Source organism: Balaenoptera ricei, chromosome 14, assembly GCF_028023285.1.
Source record: "Balaenoptera ricei isolate mBalRic1 chromosome 14, mBalRic1.hap2, whole genome shotgun sequence".
NCBI lineage: Eukaryota > Metazoa > Chordata > Mammalia > Artiodactyla > Balaenopteridae > Balaenoptera > Balaenoptera ricei.
The window spans coordinates 467,419-493,918 of NC_082652.1; the positions used below are offsets into that span (position 1 = coordinate 467,419).

Consider the following 26,500-nt stretch of genomic DNA (forward strand, 5'->3'; position numbering starts at 1 on the left):
TGCCGAAGCAGCCGCGTTTCCATCCAGCGCAACACAAAGCTGGTCGTTTCCAGGGAAACCGGAGCGGTTCATTTGTGGTCCCGCCGCGACCGGAACCCGGGCCCGGCCAGCCTGCGGGCTGAAGCCCCAGCGCGGCATCCTCGCGGACCGCACGGCCGGGCCCCAGCCCGCCCAGGACGACCCCTTCCCCGGACACCCCGCCCCGGGCCTCAGGGACCGCTGGACCCGCCCCGGGGGGCCGTCCGCCCGCCCGAGGACCCCCGCGTGCCGGCTGCCCGCGCCACTGCCTGACAGCGTCCTCACCGGCCCCGCGCCTGCAGGGGCTGCGGCCGCGCTCCTCCGTCGGGCCGCCGGGCGCGGAGGCGAGCGCCCTGTCTCGCGCGTGCAGACCCGGCCCCTCGCCGGCCGCCCCCGGGCGCAGCGCCGTCAGGCAGTGGCGCAGGCAGCCCGGCACGCGGGGTCCTCGGGCGGGCGGACCTGGGCGGCGGCGGCGGCGGCGACAGGGCGAACGGCGGCGATGCTGTGGCCGCGGCTGGCGGCGGCCGAGTGGGCGGCGCTGGCTTGGGAGCTGCTGGGCGCCTCGGTGCTGCTGATCGCGGTGCGGTGGCTGGTGCGGCGGCTGGACAGGCGGCCGCGGGGCCTGGGCCGGAGCGGGCCCCCCGACCCGCCGCCCTGCGAGGCCGCGGGCCCAGTCCCTGATCCAGGTAAGGCCGGTCCGCCGGTGGGCCCGCGCCCCTCCCCGGCCTGGATCCTTCGCCCCCTCTTCCCCGGCCCGGGCCCCCCGGGCTTCCGCACCCTTCCCCTCCCGCCTCCCGGGGCTCCCGTCCCCGGCCTGAGTCGGGGGTTCTGGGAAAAGACCTGGAGTAAAAGTCACGAGTCCTCCGCGCACAGACGGTGGGAGAGCGGTGAGCGTGGGAGCCCGGGTGCCGCGTCTGTGCGCAGTTTTGCTGGTTTGAGCCCCTGATTTGACTGAGAAGACCGTGTGCGCCCTGCGCGCATCCGGAACGCGCCTTCGTTCAGTTTTCATTCACCCTCTTACCCGCAAGTCTGGTTTCTTTTTGGAGGATAAGCAAGAGCTCCTCAAGTACCCTGATAAGAAGACGAAATTTTATTAGCAGAAAGCATAATTGATGACCCCACCTTGAACTCTCAGGGCGAAAGCCGTCCTTATGGGTGACTTAGTTTTTACAGCTGAGGAAACAGGCTCCGGGAAGGTCTCGCTCGGCAGAGATGACACAGATCCGAGGCAGAAGCCAGGTGGGGACGTAGGCCTGTTGACACGAGGTCCAGCTTGCCTTCCAACCTGTTGAGATGCTGATTGTCCTACCTTCTCTCATCCTCTTAAGAAAGTTTCAGGTGGTACTTTTAGGAAACAGCATGCTCATTTGTCCAGTTACACTGTCGACACTGTGCGAGAGAACCCAGCGCAGGACGCCCGAGTCGAAAGGCTTGCAGACCCTAAAGCTAAAGGACGTGTGAGGCCAATGGGGTCTGGGGCTAAGAGATTAGAGTTTGGGGTGCCTTATTCATTAAATTCTTTTTTAATTTTTAGCTTTCATTTCTAAGTCATTAGTACAGAGCAAGTAAACACATGTTGAAAAGATGTTCGACATCACCATCCAGTAGTGAAATACAAATCGAAGTTATAATGAGATATCACCACACACCTATGAGAATGGCTAAGATAAAAAATACCGACGACATTTCGTAATGCTGGTGGAAATGCTGAGAAACTGGGTCTCATTTACTGCTGGTATAAATTTTAAAGGTGCAGCCATTCTGAGGTCAGACTGCCAGTTTCTCAAATAGTTGAACCTGTACTGCACTCCTGGGCATTATCCTAGAAGGACGAAAACTTATTTTCACGCAAAAACCCATATGCGATTGTTTATAGCTTTATTTGTAATTGCCAGAAACTGGAAACAGCCCAGATGTGTTTCGAGGGGTGCATGGTAAAACCGGCACCTTCGAGCTGTGGAATGCCGCTCAGCAGTGAGGCAGAACTATTGATCCATCAGCAACTTGCGTGGAGCTCAAGGGCATTACGCTGAATGAAAAAAGCCGGTCTCAGAAAGTCTGTAGTGTACAATTCCATTTATGTAACATTCTTGAAACAAAAGTATTGTAACGACAGAGGACAAATGAGTGGTTGCCGAGGGTAGGGGACCATGGCGGAGGTTGGATGTGCCAGTAAAGGGTCAGCAGGAGGGAGATCTTTGTGGTGATGGAACAGTTCAGGAACTAATCATGTCCGTGTGAAGCTATACGTGTGATAAACGATCATGGAATTACATACAAAGACCCACAAGAGGAGAGTGACCGCAGAACCGGTGAGGCCGCGGTCTAGTTCGCTGTGCTGCGCCAGGGTCAGCTGCCAGGTTTGGGTGACGCACTGCAGTGTTTACGGTGTGCCACTGAGGGAAGCCACGTGATGGGTCCACAGGACCTCTCTGTACTGTTTTTCAACTTATTGTGTTTATTATTATTACAAAATAAAGAGTTAAAGAAATCCTGTATACATCCACTTAGGTTCCCCAACATTAGTATCTTACATAATCACTACAAGTAGGAAAGCCAGGAAGTACTATCCAGTCTGCAGACCTACCTCAGTTTCCTATACCTGTACCTTTACATCTCTGTCTGTCTATTAGTCAATGGATGGAGGTCTGGCAGACACTTCTAATTCCAGCCCAGGGTCAGCAAACTGTCGCCCACGGGCCAGATCCTGCCCGCACCTGTTTTTGGAACACAGCCATATTCTTCCTTTTGTGGCTCTTTTTGAGTGTTTGCGGGGGCTTTGGCTCACAAAGACTCAAAATTTACTCCCCAGCCCTTTACAGAAGTTTGCTGAGGGCTTCTCCCTTCTCAGTGAGGAGCCTGGCTCTCATTAGCCACAGTATATACAATTATTTGCTGGTTCCTAGAGCACACAGAAGATAGCTTCAGAATTGCTCGCCTCTACCACTGTGAAAACCCACCTGCCAACTAGAGTATAGTGTTTGTCTGTCCTTCCTCTGTCTTTACCCTTAGAGGACGTGGTCATGTGTTATCTTTCAGTCAGTACATTCCTTCTCCCCCACTCATTATGATACTAACTTGTAATACCCTTGAGCGAATTTGTTTTGGTTTGTATTCCACTTGGGGGTCTCCCCCTATCTGTTTGTTTATCTACGTATTTTTTGTGTATGTGAATCAAACATCCTTCTAAAAGTCAGAACATGCAAAGGCGTATTCAGAAGTGCTGCTCTCCCCTGCCCTCTGTCCTTCCTGTCTGGTTCACACCCTCCCCTGAAGCTAAGAAGTCTCATTATTTTCTGCTTTATCCTTTGTTTCTTTTCCACACATGAGCAGATACTTGTATATTGTGTTAAGAATATTAGTAACAGGGCTTCCCTGGTGGCGCAGTGGTTAAGAATCTGCCTGCCAATGCCGGGGATGCGGGTTCGAGCCATGGTCTGGGAAGATCCCACATGCCGCGGAGCAACTAAGCCCGTGTGCCACAACTACTGAGCCTGCGCTCTAGAGCCCGCGAGCCACAACTACTGAGCCCATGTGCCACAATTACTGAAGTCCGCGTGCCGAGAGCCCACGCACCGCAAGGAAGAGCAGCCCCCGCTCGCCGCAATTAGAGAAAGCCCGCGCACAGCAACGAAGACCCAATGCAGCCAAAAATTTAAAAAAAAAAAAAAAATTAGAAACAGAGTGTCCACGTTTGTCTTTATTCAAGTTGACTTTCTAGCATACTGTGTATTCTCCAAGGCTGATAAGCCTGTATTACTCGATAACTTCATAGCCCTAACTGACATTAATGGATAATTTGTCAGTGTCAAACACATCCATTATTTTATCTAATTCTCATTACAAGCTAAGAAGCAGAGCTGTTATGTCCATTTTATAGATGAGGAAACTGTGGCTTAGAGTTACATAACTTGCCCAAGCTCACCCAGTTAGTGATATAATGTAATGTAATTGTTCCATTTAGGGCTTGCTTGGTTACAAGGACAGAACCCCCTCAGACTAGCCTATCTTAAAAAGGTAGCTTTCGGGACTTCCCTGGTGGCGCAGTGGTTAAGAATCCGCCTACCAATGCAGGGGACACGGGTTCAAGCCCTGGTTTGGGAGGATCCCAGTTGCCGCAGAGCAACTAAGCTCGCATGCCACAACTACTGAGGCCTGTGTGCCTAGAGCCCGTGCTTTGCAACAAGAGAAGCCACCGCAATGAGAAGCCCGCGCACCGCAACGAAGAGTTGGCCCCTGCTCGCCTCAACTAGAGAAAAGCCCGCGTGCAGCAACGAAGACCCAGCGCAGCCAAAAATAAATAAATAGGAAAAAAAGGTAGCTTTTGAGTAAACACACAGAGATGGTATGCAGAAGAGAATATTATCAGGATCGGGTGGATTCCTCTCTGTTAATTCCTAGCATCTGCCCCAGTCGCCCCTACCCCTCAGACTTTGCCTTGCGTGTGGCTTCAGCCTGTCCTGTACCTTTCATATCAGTTCCTTATCACTTCTGTTGCCCTTATACCCAATATTCAGAGACTACCCTTAGGGGTGCTCCCTGAGTGGAATCCTGTGGGCAGTTGGCCTCCCCCTTCATGTTCTTTGGCAGCTCTAGAGGGGGCTGTGCAATACATTCACTGTTTAAAATAAGTAATAGCCATTTTTGAAATCTTGGGGGGGGGAGGGTGGTATCATAAAAAGTTACTAAAAAAGAAATATGCAGAAATTTCCATCATCCAGCTGCAAGTATTAGGTATTAGTATTTTGTGAGTCTTGTTTTATCTGTCACTGCCCCCTCTGTTTTGCTCTCCTGGAGTAATTTAAAGCCAATCCTGGGATACCCTATCATTTCATCTGTAAACACCTCCTAAAACCCTCTACTCTAGCTTCACTGATACACAGTATTAACATGTCCAATTCTTTCTTGATCGCCTCTTCGAATTTCTCTTCTTTCTCACCTGTTTCAATCTTTGTTGTTACTCAGATCCCATTCTCGGCTTACTGGCCTTTTGTGTGTTCCTTGTATCCCTGCGTTATAACCACCACCTATGGGCTCATGACTCCCAGAGCTGTTTTTCTCACTCTGAGCTTCTTATCTTCTGAATCTCAGACTTGAAAATCAAAATGCCCACTTGATGTGCAGTGGGTGTTTCTAATGCTCAACGCCTAAATCCCCATTTGTTTTTTCATATTCCCTGCCTTGGGTAGAATCTCTTTCTAAGCGTCTAGGCTGGAAATCTAGGTATTATCGTAGGCTGACTGCAATCCCTGAGACACCCCTCTGACCCCAGCATCTAATCTGTGGTCAAGACATCCTTTTTCTCTAGTCTGAGCGCTCATCTCCAGCCCCATTAACTGCAGCAGTGGCCTGTACCCCGTCATTTCTTACCTTCTCCCCAGTTCTGGCTGACCATGCTTAAACCTGTACCCCATAGATTTAACTGCTCTTTCTGTAAATATATTGATTAAAGCTCCAGCTGCAGTTCACATCCACTTGCTTGGTGGCTGAATAACTTGAACAAGTTACTTAGCTTCTCTGATTTAGGATCTCCATCTGTAAAGCAGGAGTGAGCAATGGTGAAAAACCTCCATGTGGAGTTACCGTGAATTTTAAATAATTTAGTGCAGGCAGGGTGCTTAGGACAGAACCAGGCATGTGGGAAACCCCCCAAACGTTAAACATTAGCTGTTTGTTTTCAGTATTAGCAAAATGACGGTGGAGCTGTCTGTATGCTCTTCTGTTTAAATCTTTGCATAATTTCTCATCACTTATGAAATAAAGTGCAAATGTGTCTGTAGGATAACTTTCTGCAGTTGGAGTTTTGATGCATATTATCCAGTTGCTTTCCTGGGGATTTGTTCCTAATCACACTGCACGTGACAACTAATGGGCGTGCCTGTTTCCCCAGCATGCTGACCTCCCTAGAATGTTGGTGTGATCAGATCATGTCACAGCACTGGGCTCTAAGTTTCTTATCCAAATGAACCAGACACTGCCTATCTTAATCTTGTTTAGATCGTTATAAATTCGGAAACAAAAACCTAATGAAAATTCTCATAGAAAGTTTGTAGACTCCAAAGAATATGGGGAAATAGTGGATTGAAATGAAACTTTGAAGCCAGCTTTTTTTTTTTTTGGCCGTGCCATGAGGCTTGCAGGATCTTAGTTCCACGACTAGGGATTGAACCCCCTGCAATGGAAGCACGGAGTCCTAACCACTGTACCGCCAGGGAATTCCCTGAAGCCAGCGTTTTTGCCACTTTTTAAAAATTGAAGTATAGTTGATTTACAATATCATATTAGGTTCAGGTTACAGCATAGTGATTCAGTATTTTTAGATTGTACTCCATTAAAAGTTAAAGTTATTACAAGATAATGGCTATAATTTCCTGTGCTGTACAATCTATCCTTGTTCCTTGTCTAGTTTATACATAGACATCTCTTAATCCCATACCCCAATCTTGCCCCTCCCCTCTCTTCTCTCCCCACTGGTAACCACTAGGTCCCTAAATCTGAGTCTGTTTCTTTTTTGTTGTATTCACTAGTTTTATTTTTTAGATTCCACACATACGTGATTACACACAGTATTTGTCTTCTCTGACTTATTTCACTTAGCATAATACCCTCCTTGTCCATCCATATTGCCACAGATGGCAAGATTTCATTCTTTTTTATAGCTTCGTAGTAGTCCATTGTGTATACATACCACATCTTTATCCACTGATCTGTTGATGGACACTTAGGTTGCTTCCATATCTTGGCTATTGTAAATAATGCTGCTATGAACATTGGGGTGCACATATTTTTTCAAATTAATGTTTTTGTTTTCTTTCCAAGAGTGGAATTGCTGGATCATATGGTAGTTCTATCTATCTATCTATTTATATATTTAATTTGGCTGCGTCGGTCTTAGTTGCAGCACTTAGGATCTTTGTTGCAGCATGTGGGATCTTTCGTTGCGGTGCATAGGCTTCTCTCTAGTTGTGGCACGAGGGCTCTAGAGTGCATGGTCTTAGTTGCCTGGCGGCATGTGGGATCTTAGTTCCCTGACCAGGGATTGAACCCACATCCCCTGCATTGGAAGGCGGCTTCTTAACCACTGGACCACCAGGGAAGTTCCTATTTTTAGTTTTTTGAGGAACCTCCATAGTGTCCTCCATAGTGGCTGCACCAATTTACATTCCCACCAACAGTGCAAGAGGGTTCCCTTTTCTCCACACCCTCTCCAGCATTTATTATTTGTAGGCTTTTTGATGATGGCCATTCTGACCAGTGTGAGGTGATATCTCATTGTGGTTTTGACTTGAATTTCTCTAATAATTAGTGATGTTGAGCACCTTTGCATGTGCCTGTTGGCCATCTGTATGTCTCCTTTGGAGAAATGTCTATTCAGGTCTTCACCTCCTTGGTTAAGTTTATTCCTAGGCATTTTATTCTTTTTGATGTGATTTTAAATGGGATTTATTTTTTACTTTCTCTTTCTGGTAGTTCATTATTAGTGTATAAAAAAGTAACAGATTTCTGTGCATTAATCTTGCATCCTGCAACTTTGCTGAATTTGTTTAAGAGAAGGTGTACTTTACAGCCATCAGATTGATTTTTGTTGTCTTGGGCCTAGGTGAAATGACAATGGATACCATCTTGGCTCGATTGAAACTCCTGAAGCCAGATGACCTTAGAGAAGAAATTATCAAAGCTGGATTGAAATGTGGACCCATTACATCAACCACAAGGTTTATTTTTGAGAAAAAATTGGCTCAGTCTTTATTAGAGCACGGTACACTGCCTTCCCACCCTCCCGACCACGCCGCTGCAGGTGCCCCAGCCCTGGACCAGGACACACAAAGGGTTGTGAAGTCTGCGGTAGGGAGCCCGGCTGAGCGGGTCAGCTTTTCTGAAGACAGAGATTTTGGTTATAGTGTGGGCTTGAATCCTCCGGAGGAAGATGCCGTGACGTCTGCGACCCGCTCCGTGCCTTTCAGTGCCTCGGCCAGGGTCGGCAGCCACAGAGCCATGCTGCGGGCCTCTGCAGAGCCGCCTCTGTACTACGGGGTGTGCCCAGCGTACGAGGACGCCCCGGCGAGAAATGGTAACGTGACCAGCGCCGTGGTTCTTACACAGGTGGTGCGTGGACAGCAGGGGGAGAGGGGTTTTGAAAATCACAGACTACAGAGGAGAAGAAAGAAGACTTTAATCACCATAATCTGATCACTCCAAATTAACCATTGTTAACATTTTTATATAGAATGCTCCTGAATTTTTTGTAAATCTATATAGAAATTTTTAGAAATTAAGAAAATTGGATCCTATGGAGCTATACTTCACGTACAGATATTTATGGGCTGGTTCCATTTTTTGATTAATCATCTCCCTCCCTTTTTTTTAAATAAATTTATATATTCATTCATCTATTTATTTTTGGCTGCATTGGGTCTTCGTTGCTGCACGCGGGCTTTCTCTAGTTGCGGCGAGCGGGGGCTACTCTTCATTGCAGTGCGCGGGCTTCTCAGTGCGGTGGCTTCTCTTGTTGTGGAGCATGGGCTCTAGGTGCACGGGCTTCAGTAGTTGTGGCACGCGGGCTCTGTAGTTGTGGCTCGCAGGCTTAGTTGCTCCGTGGCACGTGGGATCTTCCCGAACCAGAGCTCAAACCCACGTCCCCTGCATTGGCAGGTGGATTCTTAACCACTGCGCCACCAGGGAAGTCCCTCTCCTCCTTTCTCCTTTTTTTTTTTTTTTTAAATTCACTGTAACCTGACCACCTCTTATATTAATGAATGCAAATGGCCAATGAAGGTATAAATAATTTTCAACATTAAAGAATTGTAATTTTAAACAAGACTAAAATAGATAGAATTGGAAAGAAGTAATGAAAGCTTGATGTTGATCAGAATGAAGTTGCTTTTTGTAAAACAAAGTATATATAATGTTTACATTTTATATATAGTCTATAAAGAAAAAGTGAAATTTCTTCCTCCCCACCGGAATCTTACTCTGTAGAAGTAACCACTTAGTAAGTACTTTTGTGTATCATTCCTGACCCTACTTACTATGTTTTATTCGTATATATAAATTTACCTTATTTTTATTTTTAATATATTTTAATTTAAATTTAAGAAAAAAATATATCTGTATGTATGTACATTGTTTTTATTTTTATAAAATTGGTAAGTATAAGTGTCCAGTCAAAAGGTATGCATTTTTAAAACTTTGAGGGCTACTGCCCTCCAAAAGGTGTTATCATTCGCTGTGGATGAGAGAGTAACTTTTCTAGTCTCTCTACTGTACAATATGGAATGTACATTTTTATCTATCTAAAAACAGAAAACGGGTGTCTTGTTTCTGTTCCATCAACCATACTGCATGTTATTAAACTTCCCTTTTTGTCTTTCAAATAAGGGAAACTTCTATCTTGTTTTAGGTCTATTACCTTTTTTTTTTTTTCTTTTTCCCCTTGTGTATTTCATTCCTGTGACTCATTTATTTTGTAACTGGAAGTTTGTGCCTCTTAATTTCCCTCACCTTTTCCCGTTAATCCACCCACCCATCTCTGGCAACCACTTGTTTGTTTTCTGTATGTTACTCAGTTTCTGTTTTGTTTGTTCCTTTGTTTTGTTTCTTAGATTCCACATAAGTGAAATCATATGGTATTTATCTTTCCCTGTCTAACTTATTTCACTTAGCATAATACCCTCCTTGTCCATCCATATTGCCGCAAATGGCAAGATTTCATTCTTTTTTAAGGCTGAGTAGCATTCTTGTGTGTGTGTGTGTCTGTGTGTCTGTGTCTGTGTATATATATACATACCACATTTTCTTTATCCATTCATCCATCGATGGACACTTAGGTTGCTTCCAAATCTTGGCTATTGTGTTGTAGATAATGCTGCTGTGAACATTGGGGTGCATGTATCTTTTTGAATTAGCATTTTTGTTTTCTTCAGATAAATACCCAGAAGCGGAATTGCTGGATTACATGGTGGTTCTATTTTTAACTTTTTGAGGACCCTCCGTAGTGTTCTCCACAGCCGCTGCACCAGTTTACATTCCCACCAGCAGTGCAGGAGGGTTCACTTTTCTCCACACCCTCATCAACACTTGCTATTTGTCGTCAGTTACCTTATTTATATGGGTGTAGTCTGTTTGTATTTATTTGATGATTTGCTTGGTCATGTCTATTGACCTTTTTTTAAAAATAAATACATAAATTTATTTATTTATTTATTTATTTACTTACTTTTGGCTGCATTGGGTCTTCGTTGCTGCGCGCGGGCTTTCTCTAGTTGCGGCGAGCGGGGGCTACTCTTTGTTGCAGTGCACGGGCTTCTCATTGTGGTGGCTTCTCTTGTTGCGGAGCACGGGCTCTAGGCACGTGGGCTCAGTAGTTGTGGCTCACGGGCTCAGTAGTTGTGGCTCGCGGGCTCTAGAGCACAGGCTCAGTAGTTGTGGCACACGGGCTTAGTTGCCCCACGGCCTGTGGGATCTTAGTTCCCCGACCAGGGATCAAACCCACATCCCCTGCATTGGAAGGCAGATTCTTAACCACTGGACCACCAGGGAAGCCCCTAGTCATAGTTTTTTACTTAATTTTTAAAATTATTTTTATTTAGATCGTTGGTCCATAAATTTTATTTTTTAGTATGGAATACTATCCTTGGATATAAAAACTACATATATAGGTACAAAATATGTATCATTTATATCCATGTACATACATATGATCAAACTTATTGTGTTCTTTTCACTAACTAAAGCCTTTTTTCTTGAAGATTAAAAATCTGAAATATTAATAAGAGAAAAACCAGACCACTGGCTAACAGTCGTTAGTTACCAAACCCAGGGCTTCAAGTGTGAATTAAGTGACGGTGGCTGCAGTTACTCATCTCTGCTTTTCCCACACAGAAAGGATTCACGTTTATGAAGACAAGAAGGAAGCCTTGCAAGCTGTCAAAATGATCAAAGGATCCCGATTTAAGGCTTTTACAAGCAGAGAGGATGCAGAGAAATTTGCTAGGGGAACTTGTGATTATTTCCCTTCTCCAAGCAAAACCTCTTCACCACTTTCTCCTGTGAAAACAGTGCCGCTCTTTAGCAGTGGTGGGTTAAAAGGTAAATTATCTAGCAGTTCGCATCTGGCATTACTGTCAGATTTACTCCTGGGTATTTTGTTCCCTCTTTCCTGGTAACTAGTTCTCTCCACCTTTGAGAGCAGCCCGGTTTGCTGGGAACAGAGAGCTGAGGCCCAGGCCATGGAGCAGCTGGAGGAGGGTGGGTCAGTGGGCTGGTCTGGGTGGAGGTGACAGGGGCCAAGTGGGTCAGGCAGCTGCTGAGGGGACCGTGGGAGAAGCCGCGAAAGGGCCTCCGTCGCCTTCTGTTCTGTCCCCTTTGTCACACTCTTGCTCCCTGCGGCCTGTTGGGTTCAGGGCCTTTTTAGGTGCTGAGACCTTTCTACTTGCCCCCCTGAAGCTACACCTCCTTCTAGGTAGGACTGTGGCACCTGCTTGGCTGCAGACGATTCTGCGGTAGCTGAACCGTCCAGCCAGAGAGCTGGCCAGCGCCACTCCCAGCTCAGGACCAGGGTCTTGTGAGGGGCCTTTGTTGTCAGCATCGTACAAAACCCCGGCGTCCCAGCCTCGTCTGGTCCCCTCCCCTCCGTGGGCTCACGGCTGCTCTGCTCCCCAGGCTGGCTGGGGTTCCCGAGGACGCGCCTCTCCTTGCAGACAGTTGGCCTTGGATCGAGAGTCCGTGTGCCACGTCACGGAGGCCAGAGTGATTTGGGGCGCTTAGAGGCCCCTCACACTTGGTGAAGGTTCCTCAAGCTAGCCTTCCTACCTCCGCAGCTGTCGTGGTTCAGCCAGCAAAAGTCCCTCTGGGCTCCCTGCCTTTCTGGGGTGCTCCTGGCTCTTGGAAGGCCCCTGGCGAGTGTGGGTGGCGTCTTGGCCACGTGCCCTCCCGCTCCTCCCCCGCGTTCCCCACAGAGCCTTTCCCTCCCTGCCGTGGGCCGGGACACACGTCCGTCTGCTGTGGGTCATCTCGTTTCTTACTTTTCACTACAAGGAGATCGTCAGCCTCTGTGCGAAAGATTTTTCTTGCCCTCAGTGAAGCGCATAGTGGATGATGAGAAAATGTGAACTTAAATGTTCTTAAATTCTGTCTCTTAACAGACGGGCTGTACTTGTCTGATTCAGAAGCAGCAAGCAAAGAGCGAGCGAACAGTTATAAAAGTCCCCGTACGCAAGATCTCACTGCCAAGCTTCGGAAAGCTGTGGAGAAGGGAGAGGAAGACACCTTTTCCGACCTTATCTGGAGTAATCCCCGGTATCTGATTGGTTCGGGGGACAACCCGACCATCGTACAGGTAAGCCTGCTTCCAGCATCATTAGCGTCAAGACTGCGGTGACGAAAGTGAAGCCCAAAATCTGTGGTTTTGTTCCAGGAAGGATGTCGGTACAACGTCATGCATGTTGCTGCCAAAGAGAACCAGGCTGCCCTGTGCCAGCTGACCCTGGCGACGCTGGAGAACGCCGAGTTTATGCGGCTCATGTACCCGGACGACGAGCCGCACATGCTGGAGAAGCGCATCTGCTACGTGGTGGACCTGTACCTCAACACACCTGACAGAGTGGTGCGCCTTGTAGCCGGGCTCAGGGCGGAAACAGTGTTTGGGTGTTTATTTACCGCGTCCCTGCACTGCGTCAGCTCAGAGGAGATGCGCGTTCGTTGAGGTCAGAGAGCTTAGAAAGATACGGTTGGACCCAGACCCGCTCACACATGAGAAGTGCACCACGCTGGCTGGCGCACCTGGGTCCCAGCTGGGGTGGAGCCGCCCCCAGGACACGTCCCTCCTGGCCTTTGTTCAGAGAGTCCCGAACTGATAGGAGGGTGGGCGAGTGCCACAAAGCTAAAGGGAGAAGGACGTAGAAAGGTTTTGGTGCCTTGTAGTCTAGTGTCCTAGATATGTCTTTCTTTAAATTTTTATTTCATTTATTTCTTTATTTATTTTGGCCGCGTCAGGTCTTAGTTGCGGCATGCGGGATCTTTCGTTGTGGCACCCGAGCTTCTCTCTAGTTGTGGCATTGGGTTTTTCTCTCTCTAGTTAAGACGCGTGGGCTCAGTAGCTGCAGCACGCGGGCTTAGTTGCCCCGCAGCACGTAGGATCTTAGCTCCCCGACCAGGGATCGAACCCGCATGCCCTGCATTGGAAGGCGAATTCTTTACCCCTGGACAACCAGGGAAGTCCCAGTGGGGAGATGGTGCACAAGGCTTAAGTAAGGATTCTTGAAACAGAAGAGTTTTTACATATTTATATGAGGGAAAACCCAGGGATGGCTGAGAACCAAGGATTGTTTCTGAGAGAAACCTAAGGGTTTGAGAAGTCGTGGTGGGCAGGAGAGGGAATAAAATGAGCCTATTGGATTATTTCGTAACATACTGAATATGATACATTGAACCGCAGAATTGCAAGCAAGAATAACTTTTCAATTAACAAGAAAGAAAAGGGGGAATGGAGATGAACTTGGCCGTGCTAGCAAAATTAAAGAATGGCATAAAAGAGGAAACGGTGGTTACATGAAAGCAATATTAAGTGCGAAATAGGGCAGAAGGAACAAAACCAAAGTCTATGAGACTAAGTGTGAACAAAATAAGGATATGTGACAGTTCAGTTGGGAAGCGTAGCTCCTCCATGTGATGCAGAACATGTGCCCGGTGGGAAGTACAGTCTTCTCTTAATGCCTGTGCAGTGCTCGTTGAAAATACGCATCTGTGGATCCACAAAGACCACTGAATAAATTCTTGAAACTAGATGTTACAGGTCACATCCCCTGACCATAAGGCGCTAAGAGCAGGAATCGCTTCAAGCGCGTGGACTATGTAGCAAGCCCAGGGGCTCCCCAGAGGGTGTGGTGTGGAGGAAAGGCTGGGTCACCAGGTGTGGCGGGAGGGCCCACAGCCCGCCGGCCACACGGGAATGGGGCAGAGGCCGGGGTCACGTTGGCGGGGCTCGGAGCAGGTTAGAGAAGGACGTTACGTGCGTGAGGGAGAGGGGTGGCCAGAGGGAGAGGGGTGGCCAGAAGGAGAGGGGTGCGGGGGGCATGTTGCGGTCTGATGCCCTGCGCGCCGAGTGGACACGGCTGCCCCGATGTGCAGCGGCCCCGGCCCCGTGGGGCTGGCCGGGAGCTCCGCCGATGCCGGAGCCTGGGCCGCAGGGCTGGAGGCGACTCAGGTGGACTGTGGACCAGGCAGCGCCTGACTGGAGCATAGGTCTGCTCGTTCTTCCTGTGTCGTCTGCAGCTGTGGCAGGCCGGCCGGGGGTCACCTAGTGGAGGGGGTGCTGGAGCTGGGAGTGTGGGCACGGGCAGCAGGGCCCTTGGGATTCCAGGGAGCTGGGGGAGAAGCTCTGGGGATGCAGCGTGGCGTCCGGAGGAGGGACCTGCGGGCTGGAACGTGCGGTGGCCGCAGGTGGACTTGAGCGGGCTGTTTGGGATGTGCTGCCTCTGAGCCTGAGGCTGTCCGGGTGCAGGTGCCGGAGGGGGTGGCTGCACAGCTTGGGGCCCTGCTGGTCTGCGGGGAGCCCGGGGAGGGATGCCGCCAGGGGCAGGCCAGCACTGAGAAACCTCGGGAAGTCACATCGTTTGCTGCAATACTAGCGACTAGAGAAAGTTCCGAGTACAGACCAGATCGTGGTCTTTGCTTCATTCTGGATGTTGTTTTCATCTGTTTATTTTGCTTTTTGAACATTGATTTTAAGACATTGTACAGGGCCCTGAGTGGTTAAAGCTGCCGTTTGCTGAGCAGGTGTTACACCCTAGCTCTGTTGTAAGCTCCCCACAGGCACTAGACACGCAGGAACCGGGGCACTGTGCTGGGCTCACGCCCTGGCATAAAGTGGGTGTGTGCTCGCGTGCCAGTCACTTGTCACTTATAGAAACTGTCTTTTTATAGTCTTTTATTTCTGAGGGTTTTTGTTTGTTTGTTTTACTAAATACCTATTTTTACCTTAAAGCAACCTTATGAAACAAAAAAGTGTGTAAGAAGTAAGTGTTCTTCCTTTTCATCTCTCTCAGGGCTACGACACACCATTGCATTTTGCTTGTAAGTTTGGAAATGCAGATGTGGTCAATGTGCTCTCTTCACACCCTTTGATTGTAAAAAACCCAAGAAATAAATATGATAAAACACCTGAAGATGTAAGTACCTATTAAAATGCTATTACTACATAGTGTTAGAAATGAAAATACATAAAATTACAGTCTGCGATCACAGCTATTGTGAAGACTCAGGTAACTCTGTGTGAATGTGTTTGCCTTGTGGCACATCTTAGAACCCTAATTGTTGAGTAGGATGTACTCTGTGAAGAAGATGCCTCTGTAAAGCCAGGAGGGAGCGAACTGCCTCAGTTTGCTGATTTTATTTCCCTGAAGCTGGTGGTCACGTTGTTCTCAGCAGCTCACTGTCTTTTGTCAAGTTCCCTCTGTGAGTACTGCAGCTGACCAGGGTCAGAGAGAACAGAGGTGGTACTCATGCTGCTGGTGGTGGTGATGAAGATGGTGATGGTGAGGCTGGCGGTAACTGCTTGCTGGATGGTGGAGATGGTGATGATGGTGGGACGATGTGCTGGTGAGGACGCTGCTGCTGAACGTAGCTGACGTGTGTTGAGCTCAGTGTGCACCAGGCGCTGTCCTGAGCCCCTCCCCGGCATTCTCACCTGGCCCCCACGAGCCTTAGGAAACAGGCCTTGTCATGATCTGTCAGCAGTTGAGCACGGTGTGCCGTAGAGAGGGCAGAGGGGCCTCTGTGCAGTGAGGTGGAGGGGAGAGTGGGCCTGAAAAGACCTGGAAGATGGTTCATTTGTCCCAGGCTTTGGAGTCGTTAGCTGGCCTGGACCTGCCAGCCCTTTGGAAGTAGAATCTGTAAGGTCCTATTCTGGCAGTGACACTTCCTCTGTAGTTGCTAGGATTATGTCAGTCGTGCCCACTTCTGTAGAAAGTTTAGAATACACATAAAAAGGATAAAATTTACTGGACAATTCCGCAACTCAGAAATTACCATTATTTTGCATAAATCTGACTCAACTTTCTGTGTGCATGTGTATGTATATTTTCTCAATATAAAGTGCTATTTGGTAACATGTTTTTAAAGCGCTGGACATCTCTCAAAATCAGTTACAGAATTTAAAAGAAAACACTTGCACTACTTGAAGGGTCCACCGTGCGGTTGTAGTTTGTTTCTGTCACAGGCTGGCAGGAGGTGGTAATTTTTTGGTTCCTTCCTTCTTATTTTAAGGTTATTGGTTTTTGGGGTTTTTTTTATTGTTTGTAGCTAAAATGTTCATAGTTCTCTAATGGCTGAGAACATCGATTCCTATAGTTGCAAGAATAAAACTTGTGTTCGTGTTAGATGGGAGTTGTATGTCAACCCAGCCAAACCACAGCAGACGGGCTCCTAGCCAGTGAGGTGCCCACACCGGAGGTGCGGGCGTGTCTGCACCTCTGCTCTGACTTGATGGTGCACCTTAAGATTTCCTTTCCTTGCAGAAAATGAGGAAATGTAGAGCAGCATGAAGAAAGAAGATAAAATTCACCTGTGATCTCAGAGTTTGTTCTTTGTCCTGGCCCCTCGGAGCCTTTACAGAACGAGGAGGAGGATTACACTGTTCAACACACATTTTTTACTGTGGGCTTTATGAAATACTCAGCACTAGGATCCTGTCCTCGTTTACTGTGGGCTTTATGAAATACTCAGCACTAGGACCCTGTCCTCGTTTACTGTGGGCTTTATGAAATGCTCAGCACTAGGACCCTGTCCTCGTTTACTGTGGGCTTTATGAAATGCTCAGCACTAGGACCCTGTCCTCGTTTACTGTGGGCTTTATGAAATACTCAGCACGAGGATACTGTCCTCGTTTACTGTGGGCTTTATGAAATACTCAGCACGAGGATACTGTCCTCGTTTACTGTGGGCTTTATGAAATACTCAGCACTAGGACCCTGTCCTCGTTTACTGTGGGCTTTATGAAATACTCAGCACGAGGACACTGTCCTCGTTTACTGTGGGCTTTATGAAATACTCAGCACTAGGACCCTGTCCTCGTTTACTGTGGGCTTTATGAAATACTCAGCACGAGGACACTGTCCTCGTTTACTGTGGGCTTTATGAAATACTCAGCACTAGGACCCTGTCCTCGTTTACCGTGGGCTTTATGAAATACTCAGCACTAGGACCCTGTCCTCGTTTGCTGTGGGCTTTATGAAATACTCAGCACTAGGATCCTGTCCTCGTTTACTGTGGGCTTTATGAAATACTCAGCACGAGGATCCTGTCCTCGTTTACTGTGGGCTTTATGAAATACTCAGCACTAGGACCCTGTCCTCGTTTACTGTGGGCTTTATGAAATACTCAGCACGAGGATACTGTCCTTGTTTACTGTGGGCTTTATGAAATACTCAGCACTAGGATACTGTCCTTGTTTACTGTGGCCTTTATGAAATACTCAGCATTAGGCTACTGTCCTCGTTTCGTTGACTTTAAAACTTGCCTTTATGAAATCATTTTAATGATAAGAAGATGTGATAAATCAGATTTAGAGCATTCACGCACTCTGTTTTTTTTTAAAATAGGTTATTTGTGAAAGAAGCAAAAATAAATCTGTGGAACTGAAGGAGCGGATTAGAGACTATTTAAAGGGTAAGTGGAGAGTGGGTGCCCGAGGTGCGGCCCACGGTGGGGGAAGTCCTGGGCGGCGCCTGGGCTGGGCCTCGCGTGCAGGAGTGAAGCGTGGGCCGCTGGGACCCTCCGAGTTACCCTGTGTGCCACCTCCCGTTTCTGGGAGAGCGAGTTGTCTGTCATTTGGCTGTTGCTCACGGCCTTGCCCCTCAACCTCCACGGCCCTCTTCCTCGGGCACAGCCTGCGGGGCGGCGAGGAGGTGGGAGGGGCCTGCCTGGAGGCCCTCTGCCAGCCGGTCCCCCGCCCCTGCGGCCTCGCTGCCCCGGATCGCCGCGCTCCAGGCCGAGGACCCTTCAGACCGTGGCCTGCGGGGCAGCGCTTTCCACTCGGCTTTCGGGGCCTCGCGCCTCTGGACCCAAGTTCCCGGCTCGCAGGCCGCAGGGGCGCGAAGGTAGCCAGGGGCGGGAGGCCTTTGCCAGCTCTTCCTCTGCCTTGTTTCCGGGCAGTTTGAGGAGTTGGTCCTGCTCGCTGGATGGCCTTGCCACGGATGCTTGACGGTCTTTGCCCTCCTGTTTGCCCGTCCTTACTTCTCTCTCGGCTGCCATTCCTACCCGACTCCCCCCCTTGGTCTCCGTTTAGTGCACGGGTCGGCCAGGCCTGCGGTGGCGCCCGGCGGCCACCACTCTCGCTCACCCGATGTCTCTGGGCCTTTCCTGCCACCCCCAGTCCCTGTGGCCTGCCTGCCTTTCTTCTTTCCAGGTTGTGATTCTAGGTCTGTTTGGAGACGGGCGTTCAGTGATACAAAACTGTAACATATGAAACAGAAGAGGGAGCTGGGGAGGGAGGTGGGGGTAAAACGTGTCTTCTTTGTAATGTTTCTCCAGCTCGGCTTCCGCTGCTCTGGTTCACAGGTCCTGCCTCGTAAGAACCTGGGGGTGAGCAGGTGTTTGCCGCCCCCCCTCCTCTTCTCTTCTCCTTCTTTTTACTTCCCCGCAGAGGAAGAACGCGGGGCTTGTTACGTGCAGGAGTCCGGCGTGGACTGGCCTCTTGCCTGGGTCCTTTGGCTCCGGAGCTGTGGCGGCCTTTTTATTTACCGTTAGCATCGCTGACTCGCGTGCAGAGCCCGTGGGGCAGCAACTGCGCTGTTTCTCAGGCTGGTTCCCAGGTGCCTGACGTCCACTGGGTGCGGGGCTGTCCACGCAAATGGTCCAGCCCCGGTGTGTTTCCCCTCTCAGGTCACTACTACGTGCCCCTCCTGAGGGCAGAGGACACGTCTTCTCCCGTGATCGGGGAGCTGTGGTCTTCAGACCACACGGGCGAGGTCTCTCACATCGGCCACAGTGGAGGTGGCCCCAGAGACCCTGTTCTGACCCTGCGAGCCTTTGCAGGGCCCCTGAGTCCGTCCAAGGTGAGCGTCTGTGGAAGCTTCTGGAATAGCTCCTGGCCATCCCACCAGAATGCTGGGTTGTTCCAGCCTTTTGCTTTGTGCTTGGTCCCTGAGACCAGGACCCCAGGGAGTTGTCAGTGAGGCTTCAGAACTTCCCTGGAGAAACAAGTGTCTTGACCCTGTTCTTTTTTTTTTTTTTTTTTTTTAATGTCTATTTACTTATTTTTTAATTTATTATTTTTATTTTACTTTTGGCTGCGTTGGGTCTTTGTTGCTGCACGTGGGCTTTCTCTAGTTGCGGGTAGCGGTGGCTTCTCTTGCTGCGGAGCACGGGCTCTAGGCGCTCAGGCTTCAGTAGTTGCGGCACGCAGGCTCAGCAGCTGTGTCTCGTGGGCTCTAGAGCGCAGGCTCAGTAGTTGTGGCGCACGGGCTTAGTTGCTCCGTGGCATGTGGGGTCTTCCCGCACCAGGGCCTGAACCCGTGTCCCCTGCATTGGCAGGCGGATTCCTAACCACTGCGCCACCAGGGAAGCCTGACCCTGCTCTTATTAGCCAGGGCGGGTGTGTGCTGAGCCGTGCTTCTGAGAAGCGAGGTTTACCTGGGCTAACGCTCCTCACACCAGCGTCACCTGACTCCCCTCCCCCAAGTGCCCATGGCCCTTTGCACACCATATTGCCCAGGTGGCCAGGCTGTCCATTCCAGGGTCCTTGGATTTGTACTGTCACTAGGAAACTTCCATTTGCCAACTCCGGTGTTCACTTCCAGAAGTCAGGTACTTCATACGCTGACCTGTATATAATCTTTCCTCTTAAAATAAAGTTGTAACTATCAATAGTTAGTTCCCTAAAACTGTAAAAATGTTAGGATTAGATTCAGCTGCATGAAATACCGAAAGCACAAATATTTATTTTCCTGTCGTGTGATGGGAAGGTGACGCAAGGCCCTCGGGGTGGCAGCTCTGCAGTGTCTCCCTCGGGGCCTCCTGGGGCAGCTCTGACCCTCAGCCCAGCCCAGGCCTTGCCAGGGTCCCTCCTGGCCTCGCCGGGACGCAGCCACGGCCCCTTAGCTCCAGGGCAGGTGGGCACGTTGCCCGCGCTGGGTTGGTGGGGGAGGGCTGCCTGGTGATGTGGGTGCCTTGGGCAGCCCAACACACTTCTGTTCTAGGCGGAAGATTTTCGCCGACTCTGGAAAACCCCGCCTCGAGAGAAAGCGGGCTTCTTCCACAGCGTCAGGAAGTCTGATCCGGAAAGAGGCATCGAGAGAGTGGGAAGGTACTTAAAGGGCACGAAGTGACAGAGGGCGGAGTGCTGGTGTCACCTCGTGTGCTGTGCCCTCGTGTGCTGACTGGGGCTTTCAAAACAGTAGTTCCCAGAAAGCATTGACTGGAGATTTTTAAGGCCTTTTCACTGAGGTCTAATTCCTTGCAAACGGGCCCACTGCAGTTTGTGCAGCAAAAGTCTCTGTTAAAACAGTCCCTTCCGGGGGTGAGGTGGCCGAGGGGCATGACAGTGTGTGGGAGAAGGTGCCACACAACGAAGGAGAAAATCAAATACAAGAGGGGGGCGTGGCCAGAAACTACTAGTGAAAGAAGTCCCTGAAAAGTGATTTTTCCACAGTTAAGAAGCTAATTTACAGTGTAAGCAAATAAAGCTTAATTGAATCATTTTAGAACTTTTTCTCAAAATATGTGCCCAGCTTTAGCTTTACAACTTAAAAGTGAAAAGGACCTCTAAATGTTCACGTCTGGCCCAAACCAGAATCATCTCCGACTTTGTACAGTTTTACGAGAACCGAAATGTCCTCTGTTAGTGGAGTTTTACAGTTTGCCCTTTTTCTGATCTCTCGTGAGTGTTGGTGTGAGTGGTACACTTTGTTGGGGTCTCCTTTCTCCCTGTGACCTTGGCTTGCCCTGTAACATGGTCTTACCCCGTGAGGGAGCGCTGCTTCAGGAAGTGGAGTGTATAGTACTTCAGCCCCCAATTTAGGATAAAATGGAATTGTAGCCAAGGTTGCAGGTGCCGTTTTGGCACTTCCAGTGTCAAATGGCCCTTTTCTATTTAGTCAGTTCTATGAGTTTTTCTTTTGGTCTCACAACTGGTTAATTTGCTTTATTCTTACAGGGAGCTGGCTCATGAGCTGGGGTATCCCTGGGTCGAATACTGGGACTTTCTGGGCTGTTTTGTTGATCTGTCTTCCCAGGCGGGCCTGCAAAAACTAGAAGAATATCTCACTCAGCAGGAAGTGGGCAAAAAGCCCCAACAAGACACGGGAGAAAATGCAGCCTGTCTGCAGGAGGACGCCTCAGCCCTCGGTAAGAACACGCAGTGCGTCCGCGGCTGGCGGGGCTGGCAGCCCGTCCTGTGGCCACATCCGTGGCAACCAGCCGGCTTCCTTCTCATTTTCCTGCCTGTGAGGGGGAACAGCTGGGCCTGGAGCCTGGAATTCTGTCTACGGGCTCCTGCTTGTCTTTCCCAAGGCGTGTTGCAAGTGGTTTTCTGTCGTGGAATCTGAGGAGGAGGCTTGGAATGCGGGAGTGACTCGTCACAGGGTTTGCGCTGTGCGGGGTGACACCCCGCAGCCCCCATCCATACCGTCTCTCCCTCACAGGCTGTCACAGGAAGTGCAGCAATTCCATCTCTGTGAGGGCGTTTCTAGATGAAGATGATGACATGAGCTTGGAAGAGATCAAAAACCGGCAAAACACGGCTCGGAACACCACCCAACCCACGGCGGCTGCTTTTGGAGACTCGGGGTGTGACATCCTCCCCTTGGAGCAGCAGACGGACCTCATAGAAGCCTCAGCCCCGCGCAGTCCCCGCAGCAGCAGAAATGGGTTTTGCAGCCCCCCGAGTGACAGCAAGGCCCTGGGTGGGAAGAGGCCAAAGGCCCCAAGTAGGGAGGAGGCCTTCCTGTCGCCTGTCTCCGGCTTGACTGTGGAGTTTGATAAACTGAATTTGCAGAATCTAGAAAGTAGCTTTTCTAAGACACCCAGTCCAACTGTGAAAACTAGAGATAAGAAGATCCTGACATCAAGAGTGAACATAGCAGAAAGTGACACGTTAGGACCTCTTGCTGCTGACAAACTTGGGAACGACCAGGGAAGGACAGAGCACGGAATGTCAGCTGGAATGGCTGACATGTGCCTGGACCCCGACAGTCCCACGCAAGAGGCCCGTCACGGTGGCGGTTCTGAGCCCTCGGGGGTCCCTGCCTCCAAGGAGCCCGTCCAGAGCCTCTTCCTTTTTGGGTACGAGTCGGGAAGCACACACATGTCGAGGGGCGGTGGGCACGGGCGCCACTGTGTGATTCCCAGACAGTTCCCTCCACCCTGGCCTGCCTGATGGGCGCTTGTGGTTCCGTCTCCCTCGTGAGTGTGGCTCCTCGGGTGTCCTCCAGGCCGGTGGGAGACAGCGGCCTCCGTGTTCACTCGTCCTTGCAGCCGCTGTGCTTCCCACAATCACTGAGCTGTCCTGTGGGTTTAGTTTGTTTTAGGAAGAAAGGTCGTCTTGGGGTCGGTCTCAGTCGCCCAGCGGATGGCCCGTCCCACCTTCTGCTCCGTCATCCTGGAGGGGGGCACGCAGAGCGCACCTTCCCAGCGGGGCCGGGGTCTCCTCCCCGCGGGCAGGGCGTCCCGCCGCTGCCTGGATCTCGGCCCGACCGCCGGAGCCTGCGGTGGCGGTGCTGGGCCCTCACACACGCCTCTGTTGCTCTGCTGGTTCTGAAGGGGGCGGTGGTGCCGGATGCGTGTGTGGTCACGGCTGTTCTGCTTCTTTCTCGCGCCTTCTAGAGAAGAGCCGTCAAAACTGGATCGCGATGTTCTGGCGGCCCTGGAGTGTGCGCACGTGGACCCTCACCAGTACCCGGCCCTGCACAGGTGGCGGAGTGCCGTGCTGCGCTACTCGCCCGCGGACAGACAGAGGTACCGCGGCCCGGCGGACGGTGTCGCCGGGTTCATGGGGAGCTCCCCGCCCTGTGGCTGGGGGTGGCAGAGCAGAAGGGGTGCTGCTGAGAGCGGAGGGGGGCGGGGCGGGGCAGCCGGGTCTCTGCTCCGGTCCCACGGCCCTCGTGCGGGACGCAGTAGTGTGAGCTTGCGGTCACATGGGAGGCACCTCTTCCCGGAGCCCCAGCGGTCCCCGGGGCAGGGGCCCAGCTCCGGCCCGTGGCCTCTGCTCTCCCCACCCCGTCCCGCCGTCCCTGCTGACCGCCCGTTCTCGGTTTCCTCAGCTGGCCCAGCCCCTCGCTGAAAGGGAAGGTGAAGTCTCAGCTGCTGGATATCGGTGGCCCTCCTAGCGGCGGCAGCCCCGGGCGCTACAGCCCCGCTCGCAGGGGCCACCTCCACCGGACGGCGCGCCTGGCCCAGCTCGCCGCCTTGTAGGGCCCGTGCGCGCTGCTGGGGCTGTCAGCTTGTTCTTCGGGTTTTTAAAAAAAAAAAAGAAAAAAAGGGAGAAGACAGGTAATGTGTTTATTGCTAAAGTTTCACCCAAAAAAGAATATATTCCGATTAATTTATCAATCCTCATTTAGAGGGTAAAAGAATTTTAGAAAATGCAGATGTCCTGTATAAAATGTAGCTTTCTGGTATTTGGAGAGAAGTGGGTGAAAGCAAACTCAGACGCAGATTTTCTGGAAACCGTCCATGTGGTGGCGACAGGCTCGTTAGCTGCCCCAGGTGCACAGGAGGGCGCCAGAGAGGCCGGGGTGCCCCGCGGGCCCCCATCCCCCCACAGCAGCTGCGCTCACTTCAGCTCTGTTCCTAAAACACAGGTGAATTTTGTGCCTCTTCCTTTGCTGGGGAGGGTCTTTGACTTCCTGGTTTGTGACAGAAAAGCCTCTCTGCTTTGCTGGTCAGCCCCGCTGGTTAGACACTGGCGAGGTGGGCATCCAGGAGTGAACGAGCCTTCAACGTGTCGGAGACTTGCAGCGACACTTACAAGTTGAGTCATTTGAATGAGTGACCAGAGGATGAAACTAGCTTTTCTCTTGGAAAAATCCTAGCCGTTGGGAGTCATGCAGAGTCACACACAGCTCCCGAACCAGCGGTCACTGGAAGGTATTTTCTTTTTCACCAGCACTTGACCTTTCACAGTGCACCTTATTTAGCTGTCAGTGCAGTGGTAATAGAATAACCTGAAAGTCGTTTCCTAGTTTTGAAATGTACCCCATACTTTAGAACGCATTTCAGTTGGATTTGCTTTATGAAAGAGCGTTGCGTTTTGGTACAGAAAAGAAAGGTTTACTTTGGAGGACGTATCTGATCCCAGCTCCATTCCTTTAGTGCAGTTTGTCTTCCCTCCCCCTTGGCTGTACCTGCTGGAGGGTCTGTGCGCACACAGCTTTCTGTGCCAGGACACTGCAGCCGAGCTGAGGGCTCTTTCTCTGGGTGTCACCAACGACTGCTCACAGCGGTGTTCTGGGGACACTGCCAGTGTGTGATCCAAAGTGAGAACTTCTAACGCTTCTGCTGAGCTCAGTGCCTTTTGTAAATCACTTTTGGGTCTCCCGAACTTACTTTTTGAGAATATACAGTGATAGAAAGTAGACGTGAGATTTTTTTATTTGTAAATATTCTGAATTTAAATTTATGTAAAAAAAAACAAAACAAAACATTTCTTTCACACGATAACGAGAGACAGGTCAGGAATATTGGAACCAAGATTTGGATTTTAAAATTCTAAAGGTTGTTACACAGGGTGTTTTCACTTGTGTAGCAGACGACTTAAGTATAAGACAGAAAAATACATTCTGTTCTAAAAACCAAATGGCATCTTAAAAAGACATCTCTATTCTCAAAGAAATCAGAACACAGATGTAGTCATAGTGATGATGTTTTCTCTAAAATTTGACCATGCCGTCCTATATATTTTTGTAAATATTCAGATGGAAGTTAGTTAAAGTGGTGATTTGCCCTTATTTTGCAGACCGCTATTCCTGTTTTCTGACGTTTAGGCCTTCTTTGACTATTTCTCCATTTGTTTGTATAAGTTGGCCCCGGTTCCACTGAATGCATTGTCATGTGTCCTGTGGTGATTTTATCTTTTTAAAACTACTTAATGAAATAAATTATTTTTAAAACCACCTGGTAATCATTCTGAGCTTTCAGAAAGACCTCTCTCACCTGTGCCCAGGCAAAGTGTCCTTTTTAGCAAAATCTTAAGCAGTTATTTTGGTTAAACAGAACATTAATCTGAGAGTGGTTTATTTGCTGTTTGGGGCCCTTTCTTTCCTAACACGGTTGTGAAAAATCTTGGCATCAGTTAAACTATCAGATATTTTATAACTGCCCTGGGAAATGGGGAGCCTTTCTGTGACACTGACAATCAGTGTGTAGTTTCTTCAGTTGGGAAGAGGTGACGGGAACCCCCTGATGCAGCGGGTGGTGGCTGAGGTGCCAGGGGCTGCAGTGCACGCAGCTCCAGAAGGTTCCCCGCTCCTGGATCCACACGGATCCTCTGGGATAGTTTTTGGATGTTTCCAGAAGCATTCGCAGCTCAGAGGGAACACCTGTGGGGTGACTGCCTCGTCAGGCGTCCCCGGCCGGGTTTGTCCCCCAGGCTGCTGGAACCGCACAGACCTGCGCGTGCGTGGAGGCCCGCAGGGAGGGGTCTCTGCTTACACGTGCCCTCGGGCTCCTTCCTCAACCGTCTCAAAAGAAAGAAAATATTTTGGAACAAACAAACAGCAACACAGTCAGTAGGAACCACTACTGTTCCTACGGTTGTCAGTTCAGGATCCCTCCTGTTACACGGGCTCTTGGCGTGGTTTTCCATTTTGGTCAAACTTAGGACGACGTTCCCGATGTTTCAGAAGTTCTCGGTCATCTATCCTACCTCGGGGCGCTTTCCAGTGTGACATCCCTGGGCCCCTGTAACTAACTGACGCCATCCGAACACCACTGTCCCGCTCCTGGGCTCCTTTCCTGTTTCTAAAATGCTGCCCTGCTTCTCAAAGGTCAAGTGTAAAGGGGGGACACGCCATGGAAAAGCCAGGTCTGCAGACAGGACAGCAGGGTGGCCTCACAGCGCACGAGGCAAGACACCTGGTGCCGCCTCTGGCTTTTCTGGTCTCAGACATTAGCACAGCCCCTGGCTAACTTGTCGGAACTATTTCGACAGAATGGTGTGTGCTTGCTGCTTTTACTTACCAAGCTCACTGTCCTGGGTCAGGGCCTCTCACTGAGGCCCCTGGTGGGCAGACACCCTGCAAAACTGTCAGCGCAGGGTGCACAAAAGACTGGGGAAGAGAGCTTTCTGCTGAAACTATCTCAGCAAGTGTGGGGCTGCTGTTGGTCGTGCTGCACAGGCTTCCTGTTTCCTTTAAAACATTCACAATTAGTACTTTGAAAAACCAGTAAAAACAAAATTTCATTTTGTAGTTATTTCCAAAATTGACAGAAATGGATCAAATATCACAATTAGTTGCACTGATTGCAAAAAATATTCATAACCACTTCA

The 26,500-nt window shown here is 50.0% G+C and overlaps 1 protein-coding gene across 1 annotated transcript; it reads left to right on the forward strand.

The window, feature by feature from the left end:
* Positions 1–492: 492 nt before the first annotated feature.
* ANKLE2 (ankyrin repeat and LEM domain containing 2) lies at positions 493–25,124 on the forward strand. Its single transcript, XM_059894962.1, has 13 exons — positions 493–704; positions 7,619–8,089; positions 10,900–11,106; positions 12,162–12,355; positions 12,434–12,622; positions 15,063–15,185; positions 17,616–17,682; positions 18,898–19,070; positions 20,214–20,320; positions 21,170–21,360; positions 21,657–22,296; positions 22,837–22,968; positions 23,274–25,124. The coding sequence occupies exons 1-13, from the start codon at positions 518–520 to the stop codon at positions 23,422–23,424; spliced, it is 2,832 nt and encodes a 943-aa protein (XP_059750945.1). The 5' UTR covers positions 493–517; the 3' UTR covers positions 23,425–25,124.
* Positions 25,125–26,500: the final 1,376 nt, after the last annotated feature.

Coding starts and splice junctions, on each gene's coding strand:
- ANKLE2 (XM_059894962.1), top strand. CDS start 518: ATGCTGTGGCCGCGGCTGGCGGCGGCCGAGTGGGCGGCGCTGGCTTGG. Junction 8,090..10,899: donor GGACGCCCCGGCGAGAAATG/GTAACGTGACCA, acceptor TTTCCCACACAG/AAAGGATTCACGTTTATGAA. Junction 15,186..17,615: donor ATGATAAAACACCTGAAGAT/GTAAGTACCTAT, acceptor TTTTTAAAATAG/GTTATTTGTGAAAGAAGCAA.